Source organism: Caenorhabditis remanei, chromosome V, assembly GCF_010183535.1.
Source record: "Caenorhabditis remanei strain PX506 chromosome V, whole genome shotgun sequence".
Classification (NCBI taxonomy): Eukaryota; Metazoa; Nematoda; class Chromadorea; order Rhabditida; family Rhabditidae; genus Caenorhabditis; species Caenorhabditis remanei.
In genome coordinates, this window is record NC_071332.1 from 22,042,418 (window position 1) to 22,055,858 (window position 13,441).

General features: G+C 40.0%; 4 protein-coding genes across 4 annotated transcripts; 1 reads left to right on the plus strand and 3 right to left on the minus strand.

The window, feature by feature from the left end:
• Positions 1-61: 61 nt before the first annotated feature.
• On the minus strand, positions 62-1,282 carry GCK72_021950 (uncharacterized protein; the record flags this gene model as incomplete). Its single annotated transcript, XM_003105153.2, has 3 exons — positions 62-163; positions 438-665; positions 1,127-1,282. 3 exons carry the CDS (start codon positions 1,280-1,282, stop codon positions 62-64), a joined length of 486 nt encoding a protein of 161 aa, XP_003105201.1.
• A 643-nt stretch (positions 1,283-1,925) lies between these two features.
• GCK72_021951 (uncharacterized protein) lies at positions 1,926-4,321 on the minus strand (the record flags this gene model as incomplete). Its single annotated transcript, XM_053734584.1, has 4 exons — positions 1,926-2,057; positions 2,114-2,385; positions 2,908-3,166; positions 3,773-4,321. 4 exons carry the CDS (start codon positions 4,319-4,321, stop codon positions 1,926-1,928), a joined length of 1,212 nt encoding a protein of 403 aa, XP_053583497.1.
• A 293-nt stretch (positions 4,322-4,614) lies between these two features.
• On the minus strand, positions 4,615-9,774 carry GCK72_021952 (uncharacterized protein; the record flags this gene model as incomplete). The annotated part of the gene is made up of 6 exons (XM_003105285.2): positions 4,615-4,782; positions 5,072-5,629; positions 6,178-6,420; positions 6,869-6,965; positions 7,483-7,637; positions 9,703-9,774. 6 exons carry the CDS (start codon positions 9,772-9,774, stop codon positions 4,615-4,617), a joined length of 1,293 nt encoding a protein of 430 aa, XP_003105333.2.
• A 1,692-nt stretch (positions 9,775-11,466) lies between these two features.
• On the plus strand, positions 11,467-13,369 carry GCK72_021953 (uncharacterized protein; the record flags this gene model as incomplete). Its single annotated transcript, XM_003105248.2, has 3 exons — positions 11,467-11,541; positions 12,749-13,080; positions 13,138-13,369. The coding sequence occupies 3 exons, from the start codon at positions 11,467-11,469 to the stop codon at positions 13,367-13,369; spliced, it is 639 nt and encodes a 212-aa protein (XP_003105296.1).
• Between the last annotated feature and the right edge of the window lie 72 nt (positions 13,370-13,441).

Here is a 13,441-nt window from a genome sequence, read left to right on the forward strand (position 1 = left end):
AAACGAAAAACAGAGAGAAAAGAGCACTATGAATTAAAAAATCTACTATTATCGAAACTATTCATTTCCTGGCACCTCCCGCTGGCGCACAATCGAATTTTCCTCTCACAATGTTGGCTTTGACTGAGATAAGATCACGTCGGCGTCCTCCTTTTACCAGTACCTGGAAAATAAACGTTTTTGAGGATTTTCTGGCTGGAATGCGCATAAATGAGAGAAAAATTGCAACGATATGGCGAAAATCGACAGAAAATGAAATGTTTACAGTTTTTTAGTAAAAAGTTAGCAAAAAACCCAGAAAGGAGGGGCAAAACTCTGCGTTCTGGCTCAATTTTAACACGAAAAATGTCATTTTCAGTAGCTTTTCGCCCATTTTTGATGAAATTATTCCAATTTTTATGTCAAAATATTCCAAATCACTCCAAATTCTCAATTACCTGTGAATGCTCCTGCAAATTGTGTCCAACATTCGGAATATACGCACAAACTTCCGCTCCAGTCGACAATCTCACAATCGCACACTTTCGATTACCGGAATTCGGCTTTTTCGGGTGTCGAATGACAGTTTTCAGTACGATTCCTTTGAAATGACTGTATCCACTGATTGGCGACTTGTCCTTACTGCGAGCACGTCGTTTTGGTGGTCCGTTTCGGTAGTGGATGAACTGGAAATGGAAAATTTGGGATTTAGAGTGAAAATCCGGCAATATTCAACGAAAAGATAGCGAAAATTCGTCCGTAATTGCCATTTTCACTCTTTCATAAAATAAAATTCAGTTTTTTGACTGAAAATGTGATTAAAATGTGGATTTTCAGTCAGAAATCGATTTTGAGACTGGGAAACTCGATTTATGGTTAAAATTCCAGTTTTTACAAAAAAGAACGGCGAAAACTCAATTTTTCAGTCGGAAAATATCATTATCATCTAAAAAACAGAGTCCTGTTCCATGTTTCACCTGCAAGAAATTATTCCGCCGGGAAAATGAAAAAAAAATCTGCGATTTTAAAAAACATGGGCGAAAATTTCGAATTTCGTGAATTTGAAGGAAATCTCATGAAATTCAGCAAAAAAAGGCTTATTTTCACTCATTTTTATATACAAAATCCCGATTTTTGCATTTCTCACCTGCAAGAAATTATTCCGCCATGCCGGAAAACTCGTGGAAAACGTGGCGAATTGTGTGGTGATCGGAGTGGCTGGAACAATTTGAGTCGTCGCTCGAATCGAGTGGCTTATTGTACTCGATAACCCGGTTAGAAGTCCACCGAGACGCGAGAACATCTGGAAAATTATTTTTTCAAATAAATATAAAATTTTGAGCTTAAAATCGACGTAACGCCATGAATTCGGTCAACTTTATAGGTAAAACATGTCGAAAACGCCGATTTTTCATATAAAAACCTCGAAAACTACGTGTATTCAGCGCAAAATTGCTTTAAATTCTGAATTTTCTTTATTAAATAGCAAGAAATGCAAACGTGCTCTATTGGACTCTCTCCCAAATGCGCGCGCGTTCAAAAATATTTTTTCGGTCGAATATCTTATTTTTTGGTTTTCGAACCGAAGTAATCTAATTTCCGCACAATAAAATTCAATAAAAAGCTAAAAAACACTTTATTAATGTACTTTTCTCTCTCAAGTAGCGGATTAAAAATGGGAAGGGCACATTGAAAAGAAACCAGTGGGGGAAAAAGAAAAAACGTGCAAAAACATACAATTTTAAATGAAACGAATAGCAAAATGACAAGAAAAAGGCTGGCCGGGGGGAATATTTTGTAATAATTTTATCCTAATTACATGGGCGGGGCTAATATTATTATTATTATAGATTTAGGATAATTAGACTAGTATATATCAAAAATACACCGATTTTTTGCAAAAAATGGGTCAAAAAGTGTCAAATTATTCATATTCAAATTAAAAATTAATTAGTATTGTTCACAGCTAATCTGCTCCATTGTACATCGAACGGGTCGACCGGTTTCGCAGGAATTTGTGACATTTGAATCGGATTCGGTGAGGAATTCCAGTTGATTCCAGCCGGCGAGTTTCGAGCCTGAAAAAAGGGGCGGGGCTTATCTATATTATATGATTTCCAGTGAAAAACCGTACACTATTCTGTTGTTGATAAATCGACGGACTTCCATTCGACACCGCTTGTCTTACAGGCAATGGAGGCGGGGCGTGAGCAGGGGGCGGGCCAGATTTCGGGAGTGTCGAGTACGAGGAAGTGGGCGGAGTCGATACGGTAGTTCCAGATGACTGTGGTGACGTCGGTGACATACTCATTGAGACTCGCAGCACGTCATCTAGCCATTCGTCTGCTTTCGAACGAGCGGTCGTTGGCGTGGATTCGCCCGATGAGGTGCTGATCAGTTTTATGTCTGGAAAAAGGTTTTTTCTGATAAAAATCGTGTTTTTTCAGTCAAAAAATCGTGTTTCTCAGGAAGCCGGAAAACTGACTTTCCGCGCTTTGAGCAATTTTTCTAAGTGAAAATCGATAAAATTTGAATTTTTGATGAATTTTTATGAGTTTTCAGCAAAAAAACTGGATTTTTACATGCTTCTCCTCAATTGTTTAATGCAAAAATATAAATTTTGAGCCAAATCAATGGGAAATCGGCGAAAATCCAAATTCAACGAATCTAATGTCACTTTTGACGGTTTTTTCTCGATTTTCCTCAATCGTTAGGTCAAAAACACCGGGGAAATCGGTTTTTTAACGTTTAAATCCCTATTTTAATGCAGAAAAATGAGATTTTGAGTCAAAAATCGAAAATTCAGTTGAAATAGAAAATTGGTGAGTTCCGGGTCGTTTTCGACGTGTTTGTTGAGTTTTTTCAGAAAAAAAATCGTGTATTTTTGCAGAAAAAACTAATTTTCAGCTATATTTCAGCTTTTCTCACCTTCAAACTGCTTCTGTAGCTTATCCAACGGTCCCAAAGGGGCTGGTGGCTTCTGAGGCCAATTCGACACGAAATCTCCGTTTGCATGTATGTTATGAATGGGTGCCGGCACTCCTTTCCACAGTAGATCAATCCCATCGAGACCATTACTCGTGATTACTGTATCAGGTGCTGTGGGCGGGGCCGGAGCGATACCAAGACCCAGTGGATCCTCGTCTCCCTCATAGATTGGTTCGTTGTAGAGTTGGGTGCCGAATGACTGAAAAAATTTCAGTGAATTTTTCAAAAAAATGATGAATTTTGAAGGATTTTTGTGATATTAGCACAGCACGCTTCTTACAACCGCGATCTACCGAAACCCAATGCAATAGTGTGCGAAAATGAGAGACTCAGAGATAAAGAGACATTTCTCAAGGGCATTTCGGAGGAGCGCAGTTGTGAGAACGGTGTCGAGCTAATAGAATCTAGTTTTTATCGAATTTTTATTTTTACTGTGATTTTTTTTATTGGGTACTGTAGTTTTGGAGCTGGTTGATTCTTGGGTGAAAAAAATCAGAAATCAGGAAAATTTGAGCATTTTCCGTCTGAAATTACCGGAAGTGGCTGAAAAATTAGACGTAAACTGACTAAAAACTGACTAAAAACGGCTCAAAAATGAAATATCAAGCTTTTGAGCTCTATTTTGTCCGAAAATCCCAATTCTCTGTCTCCAAAACTGTTGAAAAACAAAGATTTGATTTTCGGTAGTTTCTGATCAACACATTTGAAATTTTCAGCCAATTTCCGGTGATTTCAGACGGAAAATGCCCAAATGTTCCTGATTTTTGACTATTTTTTTTATTATTTCCAGTCATCCTACGCCTACCGGACAACTATTCCGTCTCTCTCCGACCAGTTGTTCTGGAATTCTGTCTGGAAATCGAATCGGCTCAATTCTAGCATCAATACCATATCCATAGCCGACTTGTGTCGTGTTCACATCTACCCCGGCATTACGGAATTCATGGAACATCACCAGCCGTCTGAGTTCTGATTCAGAAGCTGTTTCCGGTCTGGAGGACGATGACATCAGACGACGGAGCTCTACTTTCGCAGACTCATCCTTTTCAGATTCAGAATTGAGCCGAGAGAATGTTCCAGGAGCATTTACTGCTCCTTGAACGGAGGAATCCGCAAAACCATCATTCTCTGCTCCAGATCCAGAAGACGTCCACGTCGGAATCGATAGACTCGGATAGAACTCACACCGCCCATCTATGTAAGCAGCACGCTCGCACGTGTGGGAATACGAGCGAAGGCGCGCTTGAGAGTGAGCCGCTTTCAGAGCTCTCACTTTCGAAGCCACGCCCCTTCGGGCTCGATGACTGACGTTATGGACGACAGCGCGGACGTATTCAGTGTCGAGGAGGACCATGGGATGGGTAGAAAAGTAGAAAAATAGAAAAATGGGGAAAATTTGCGAGAATAATGAAACGACTAGGGGTGTCACATATTATTATCACAACGGGAAACGGATTATGGAAATTTCCGTTTGATTTTTTCTATTTGATGACGTTGAGACTGGAATTCTAGTGTGTTTAGCATAATTTTTGAGCGCTATGAGGATGGTCATGAGGATTCTGGAGACACTAGAAGACGTCAGAAGAAATCGATGGATTCTGGAGACACTAGAAGACGTAAAATGGATTCTGGAGACACTAAAAGACGTCAAATGGAATCGATGGATTCTGGAGAGACTTGAAGACGACAAAAAGTGTTTTCTACCTTTTTCTCTATAACTCGCTGCTCTGAGCCACCAGTCGCTGGCGTTCTCAACGACAGATTCCGTTTGAATTGATCTGCGGAGGAGGGCATGTCAGGAGCACGAAGGGAGCCCTGAAACATAGAATATTAGGCTGGAAATCGCGGTTTTTGAAAGTCTTTGGAGACGCGGCTTTCAAACGATCTATAAAGTTGTCTATAGGTACTTTCGACTACGGGGAGTTCATTTCTGCAGTCAAATCCGGCTAAATGTCTCTGCGAGCCGAGTTATAAGCTCTCAAACTTTTCATATGGTTAAGTTGTTTCACATGGAATTCTAAGTCGAAAGTAACTATAGACAACTTTATAGATCGTTTGAGAGCCGCGTCACCAATGACTTCCCTTATCAGACAATCCCCCCTACCTGTCTCTGAAAAAGCGCTGGATTCCCACTAGGCCTTGGCTTGGATATCCTTCTAATCTCATCCATATGATTGGAAGCGGGCACTTCATTAATGATAACCGATTGAGGGTCCAAATAACGATCCTCAATTGATACATGTTTTCGGAATGATTGGTAGGCTAGGTTGGCACGTTGACCGGTGGCGGCAGCGGCGGCTGCGGAAGACGTGACACCTCCAGAATTTCCAGAATTCAGTGACGACGAGGGACCTTCGATTCCACCGGATGCATCTCCCCAATTCGGGTGGAAGACGTCGGATGACGTGGCTTTTGGAGTGGATTCTGGTTGCGTTGGCGCCGCCGCACCCGTCGACTCCTCATCTCGTTTCTTTTTCTTTTCCAAACAGATTGAAAAGGCGCATCCGACTGCGTGAGAGAGCCGCTCCCCGGTTTCCTTCGTAGCCAGGAATCCATGACACATCCACCTTCGGGATGCTCCGTCTCTACAAATGTACGCGAATCCCTTTTCGGTTTGTCGATCCGGTGCACAGAACGAGACTTTTTCAATGGTTTGATCCACCTGGAATCAGAATTTTTAGCTTTTTCAGCTCAAAATTGAAATGATTGGCTCCATTTCATACTTGCAAACCAGGGCCGGCACGTAACTTACTTAAAACACATTATTATGAGCTGAAAAATATACCAAAATGTAGATCTCAATGAGTTCTATATCTGTGACCTACTTCGGGCCAAACGGCAGACTGTTAATGCGCCACGGGTTGAGCTAGAAAGGCTTTTCAGGCCATTTTTGCGTTTATTGGCACTTGGTTGAGTCTGGCGCGCTTTTGACGCGTTTTTCAGATAAAAACCATCGGACTTCTAGAGAATCGTCGCGGACTCTCCTAGAATTTTCCGGCGGACCGAACTAGAAAGGTTTTTGGTAATTTTCGCGTTTTTTAAACCTTTTTTTTGTCCCGCGGTATACTAACGACAAGACAGCCGGCCCGTAGTAGGTCACAGGCATAGAACTCGCCGAGATCTACATTTTGCAATATTTTTCAGCCCATAACATTGCGTTTTAAGCGAGTTACGGCCTGTTTTGGTGGAAATGAACTATTTTATACCTACCAAAAGCCCCCGACTATTCCCTTGATCCACAACTCGCAATCCATCGCCAGACACATATAAAACCGCTTTCACCGGTTTCCTCCTCGTCGCTTTCAATGATTTCAACGCTCCTTCACACACTGTCATTCCACGTGACTCGTATACTTCAACAGCGCCCAGATACTTCACGTTGAAGCAACATGTGCCGGAACGGACCGCCCCTTCGTCCGGTTGCCATTGTTCGGTTTTCGAACCGCCCGTTACCTGAAAAATTGGAGAAATTTGGGTTTTTGAGTGGGAAATTAAGGGTTTTTATAGCATTTTTAGTGGTAGCGTCGTCGTTTTCACTTAATGCGAGCCCATTCCACTTTATGTGGCTGCGGGTCAAAAAAATCTCATTTTTCGTGCTTTTTGCTGTACAACAACCGCAAATTTTAGTTGAAAACGCCATTTTTTAAGGAAATTAAGGATTTTCAAAGCCTTTTTTGATGGTAGCTTCGTCGTTTTCACCTAATGCGAGCCCATTCAAATTTAAGCGGCTAATAGGCTTTATTTCTCATTTTCGTGCTTTTTCTTGCTGAAAAATCGCCATTTTTGGTTATAAGCTCAAAATATGTCAAAACTTTCGAAAAAACTGGAATTTATGAGTAATTCAGCACCGAAATAACGTATTTTTGCATTTTCAAGAATATTTTCATTCATTTTTAATTACATCTGGGCTTAAATGTCTGTCATGACTGCGGTCTCGTCGCTTCTTCGGCAGCCGCAACGAGCGGCGCAGTCGGTCCATCCCTTTTGAGAAGATTGTGCTGAAAATTAATTAATTATTAAATTAACGAGTTGTTTTTGATCATACGATTGATTATATTAATCGTTAAAAAATAAATAACTAGTCATAATATTTTTTTTGCGAAATTTTTCAAAAATATTAAAAAATAAAAGTTTCTAGGTGATTTTTTATAAATTTTTTAATGGATTTAGTGAAAAAATGCGATTTTTAAGATATTTGTTCAAAAAATCAATAAATATAGCCGAAAACCGAACAAATTAGTGATGAATTGCGGGGTCCATTAGTGATTTCATCAATAGAGCGTGTTTGCATTTTCGGAGAAGGAAGTGCATTTAACGATGAGAAATTGTGATTTTTAGCAGAGAAATCTTGATTTTCGCAACTTCAGACTATGAAAAATGAATTTTTCAACAAATTTTGAACTATGAACATTGAAAAATTGGAAAAACTGTTGAGAAACAGTGTAAAAATGAAGAAAAGTGAAAGTTTTCGATAGATTCGCCCTCTAATTCGCTCCAATTACTCAATTTGTGTACCTTTTCTCATTCGGCAGTGGCATTGGAACAACAGCCGCATCGAACGACGGTTGTTGTTGAGAGACCAGCGAGTTTTGTATACTTTTCGTCTTCTTTTTGCGTCTGGAGATTCGCGATAGACCGCGGGTGAATATGTTTCCTTGTGTGGAGCTCATCTGGAGAAATTTAGAGTTATTAATTAAATTTTGCGGGAGAAAAATGAATAAAACTGAGGAAAGCGCAGAGAAATTTATTCAAATTTGAAGTTCGCGGTGGTTTTCTAGTACAGTACACTTTAAAGGCGCATGTCGAAAAGTGTAACTTCGGGTCTCGTAACGATTTGTAGTTTAAGGTTTCTTTGGCCAAAAAGTGTCGAATTTGGCACTTTTTGCAATAAATTGTTTCAAAAATTAAAGTTTTGCTTTGCGTATCTTTCAATAAGAAATATATTTTCAATAAGAATGGCTGAAAATCCGCTAAGATCTCGAAGTAAACTTTAAAGGCGCACGCACAAGAACGGTATTCCTGCTCTTTTGACCATAAAATTCAACAAAAAAGGGTGTGAAAGCGAGACATGAGTCATATTAAAATGCTATATTGAAAAACTGAAACCATTTCTATTTTCAGCAAGAGCGCGCGCGCCCCAAAATTTCTTCTCTTCTTATCAATTCGCTGCGCCGACTCAACAAAAAAGAGCACTGTAAATGCACAGCAATCGGGGGGAGTTGGGTGAGAGACAGGTACAGAGAGAGTGCACAGATTGTGGAGGTATGGTGAGAGACAGGGGAAACTTCCGTCTATCTCTTCCCTTCTCTCCCCTTCTACCTATACAGTTCCACCACCGGACAGCCTGGAGAAATGACCTCTTTTTTGCCGCATTGTATGTCTATGTTGTCAATGATACTGCCGGGGAATTTCACGGAAAATTTATTGGAAATTCGGTGGAAATTCAAAGAAACAGCAGCTAACTTTTATCGTCTACCGTATCTCAGATAGATCCATAAAACTAAGAGCACTAACTAGGGAAGGTCATGGAGTCAGTTTGGAGTTATACCAGTGGGATTCTGAGAAAACGCTGATTTCAAATATATATTCAGTTTTTGCTCTCGATGTCTAGTATTCTAGAAAAACAAGGTCAAAGTTCTGAAAAATGACGTAGTGTTACTTTTCTGGCACACAAATTTTCTATTTTCTCGAACTTTGACCTAGTTTTTCTCGAATACCAGGTATCGAGAGAAAAAACTGAATATATATTTGGAATCAACGTTTTCTCAGCTTTCCACTGATATTGGTCACGTCCCATAACTCCAAACTGACTTAAACTGAGATCAGCTGTCTGATCTCATCTCGGACATATTCTACAGTATACCTTCGATTTTCGCACCGAGACCCATATATTCAGAATCTGGTAGTCAAGACCATCGAAATGAGTTAAAAGATTTAAACATCATCTTGAAAACCACGAGTCTCACCAAAAAGCAAAACGCTCTTTTTTTTCATTTTTTTTTCAGAAAGAGAAAAAAAGAACTACAAAGTAAGCCTCAATGACATTTTGTCACCGGGATGTCACTCAAAACAAATTTTTGTCGCTTGAATCACGAATAAGCACAAAATGGTGAATATAGCAATGCTAAAATAGAAAATGTCAATTCTCTTTTTCAGCTATTGACGTTTTTCCTGAATTCTGCGCTATAAGTGGGCAGGGGAGTCAATGACATCAAAGTAACAAAAAGAAACTGGTGGCGTAGAATATTAAAACTTGGAGAAATAGTCGGTAGAACACAAAAATATCTGACTTTTGTTAAAAATTAGAAACTGTCATAAAATTGGCTTACTGTAAATATATGTTATACAATTAAGATATTCTAAAACTTGATTAATATTTGATGTATACTGTTTTAACTAGGGAAGGTCATGGAGTCAGTTTGGAGTTATGAAACGTAATTATATAAGTGGGAAGCTGAGAAAACGCTGATTCCAAATATATATTCAATGTTTGTCCTCGAGGCTTTGCATTTCTAACAATATAACTTTTTGAAAAACTACATATCTAAGCTCCGGTAATTGGCTTAATTGGAACCGTGAATTCCTGCTATACACAGTGACACCTTGCTGATCCCAAAAATCTAGGTTTCATAAATCTCAGTCAAAATCTCCTCTGAGTTATAACCTCAGCCAACGCACCGGAAACCATACCGGAAACGAGACACTTTTCAGATAAGAAACATTTTTTCAGCTTACCTGATCACAAAAGTATCTCTGCAACGGACAATCCAACGGAGCTCTATCCCAATCTCTGGGTCGATGACGCATGAATGGAACAATCATTTTTCTGCAATTCGCACCAATCCGACTAGCTGCCGTGTAGTGAAAGAAAAAGAAGACACCGCAACACTAATCTACACGTTTCTTGGAGGAAGGAGGCGTACTGTGTTATCATTTTTCTCACAAAAACGAGGTCATACTATAGACGAAACACTGAAAATTTATGAATTCAGGGGGAGAGGGTAAGACGTCAGACATCAACTTTGTGTCGAGTTGCAAAAAAAACTACGTAATTCAAGCACTATGCTACATACTATATTTTCTCGTATTTTGTGCAGGAAATGATGTTGGCTGATTGTTATAAATTTGTATTGAGGATAAGGATTTTTACCACTTTCCTTCGGTCTGGAGGTTTTCCATAGACGTTTCTGTGTGTCTGCGTTTCCGGATGTCCATTCCCAGTCATACGTGTTCCATTGTCCCAACAGCCTTATTTATACATTCACATGATTCCCCGACTGTCTTTCATTCTACTATTGCACCCAGAATACGATAAACCTTCATCAATGCCTACATGCAACTGAGACCTCCCAATGTACTAGCCGATACGATGATAAGATAAAGAAGGAATGAAACAGGTGGCGCCACGAAGATGAGAAAAAGTTCAAAGAAATGTTAGCCTTTTGGACAGAAGTAGTCAAAAAACTGTAGAGGAAATGAAAAGAAAGATAACGTACATAGATCAAGAATATTTACTAATGAGAAAAGAAAGAAACGATGAGCTTTAACAGAATACAAAACTTCATATTCTTGATTGACCCACATAGAAAATTTTGTATGACCTATACAAATAAAAAGTAGAACTTCTTTTTTGCAGTTGATAAGTTTCTTGAACGAGTTGTCTCTAGCAAGTTACAGTAAATTAAAATAAACCGGCCAAAAATCGCACTTCTTTGCACTGAAATTAGTTAATTCCAAAAAGACATGAATATATTTAGCGGCCTTTATCTTAGTAGAGAGTACTTGTACAAGAAACTGACCAATTACAAAAATGCAGTTCTATCTCAGCTAAATTATATAAACTTCTGGCCGTACTAAATACTCCAAATTCATAGTTGATAGAATTTTAGGAAACACGAGTAAACGAATCCCTGTCTGCCTTTTATGCCCAACAAATCAGAACTCTTCATAAATTCCAGTCAACTACCCCACACACGGATCTCATATCCATCTTCATCAACCCCACATCCCCCTTTCCTCCTCCAAGATGAAAAAGAGAAGCTCTGAAAAATAAATCCATCCGTTTCCCCTTCTCCTTTTCTAAGTATGTATTAATCATACCGAGCACTCTCTCTCCTGCTTTTCATCTTCTTCTTTCCTTTTTTCTTCTTTTTCCCCTTTCCCCTCCACGGCTCCACGGATGACGTGTGTAGGACAGCAGGAAAATGAAAGGCGCTCCCCTTCGAAAAAGAGCACATGAGCAACCAACACAAAATGAAGGGAAAACTCACAGAAAACACAACACACGCCTTCATCCCATCGATTTTTCTCAAAGTCTTGAGAGCCACGCGACTCCGGCCAAAATGAGAGGACGTCTTCTTCTTTCCCACTCTCCACCGTCCTCCACACTATCTCCACTATCTACAACTTCTCTGCGCCCACCCGCTCCCTCGATTGAGAGCTCTTCCAGGGCGCTCCACGACGCGCATTCACATTTCAGCACCACACGCGGCTGACCGAATGTTCGGTGCCGTTTCTTTGGTTGTTCTTGTGGTCGGTGTCACCGCCACACTTAATGGTCTCGATTTGGAGAATGTGAGTTTGAAAATTAAAGATAATTGGGTTGACATCACTTTAGGCTTCTGAGGTTAATTGTAACGCGGAGCTCTTATCTTTATACCACCTAGGAACGATTTTCAAACAATATGTACTGGTAGTTAAGACTGCAAAACAGCATGGTCTAGTGCACCCAACTAGTTTCAAATTAAAGTAAATTCCAGTCGGTTCCAATATCATTTCCACTCCACCTCGATTTTTTCCTGATCCGGACAACTTCTAATCATTGATGTTTTAAGATTTCTGATGTATCATCATCTGTTATTTTTCCATTTTAACAAACGCTTTTAACATGTATAATCCGTTGATCTCAAGACGCGTCTCCGACTAACCAGGAAGTTGCTCTCGCTTTATTTTGATGACGTGGCAAATACACTCATTTATTCTGGAGTGGGTTGCTGACGTTGGTCCAGATTTTTCATCGAGTGTCTACTCTCATAGTGATTTCAGAATTACCTGAGGTTGAAATTCCAAGAATTGTTTTTGTGCTTTTTTTCTTTTTGGTGGGATAGAAAAGATTTTCGTGAAGAGATTATTCTCACATCTTTCTAATCTACAATTCATTTCACCTTCAGTTGTGTTCAGGAGTTCAACTCCAATCTCTATCCCCCTATCACATGATGCCATTTCTAGAATATTATAGTGCCCACTATCACAGTCAGTTCATACTTCAATGACTCGGACTACAAAGGTTCAGTTCAGTCCAACTGATCAAGTCTATCTTGTTAGGCAGAGGCAGATGAGCCATTATTTTTGAGGAAAAAAGACCGGAGATTAAGGTAAGGCGCTTGTTGATTAGATTTTGGAATCAGAAAAGAGAGGAAATTGAGGTTTTCTTGTTTTTGACTAGGGGGGGGGGGTGTCAATGTTTGGGGAAAGATTTAATGAAACTTTTTCAAACGAGCAAGGATTTGACCATGTGTAGTTACTAACTAGGGAAGATGATGGAGTCAGTGTGGAGTTATGGGACGTGACCTATATCATTGGAAGCAGAGAAAAGCTGATTCCAAATATATATTCGATGTTTGTCCTCGAGGTAGGATAGTTCTAGAGCTTTCATGTTATATGTATGTATTTGGTAGATGTCTAATTTTGAACATTATAGTAGTCATTTAAAGCGCGTAACTTTGACGCCATTATGAGGAAACATTTCGTATATATCATTTTTGACCCTCATTGTTTCCAGCCCGGAGACTTCGTCCTCCCCTCCGGCGACTTCATCGATCTGATCTCTCGTGACGCGGAAAACCTACCGGACCTCTCGACATACGGTGTGAAACACATCTCGGGTGGTGCTGGTGAAGGAGAGCAAAAACTATTGGAAGAGGACAACTACCAAGAGCGTCAGGAGGTGAAATCCGACAACGTTCTTCCGGCTTACTGCGAGCCACCAAATCCATGCCCAGTGGGATTCACCAAGGAGCAAGGATGCATTGAGGAGTTCGAGAATAGTGCCGAGTTCTCGAGAAACTATCAAGCCCAGCAGCATTGCATTTGTGATCAGGAGCACATGTTCAAGTGGGTTTAACTTTCTAATTATCTATGTTCTCTAATCTCTAATTAACTCTGTTTCAGCTGCGCTGAAAAGGAAGTCCAAGACGTCTCAGAATCCCTCCAGAAGATCCTCGAAGAAAACAACATGCACGCCAACACCATTGCCAAGAAGTTCCACGACAAGAGAAGCTCCGATGAGTATGTCCCACGTCGCAAGCGTTCCGTCCCAGCCTACCACCAGAAAGTCAACCCGTACCTTCAAGGAGAGCCATTGAGATCTATGCAAAAGAAGAATGGTAAACATTCGTGGTAGTTTTTTTCTCACTGATCTCTGCTTCATTTTCTGTCTTCAATTTATTCATTTACCCACCACATCTTCATCATC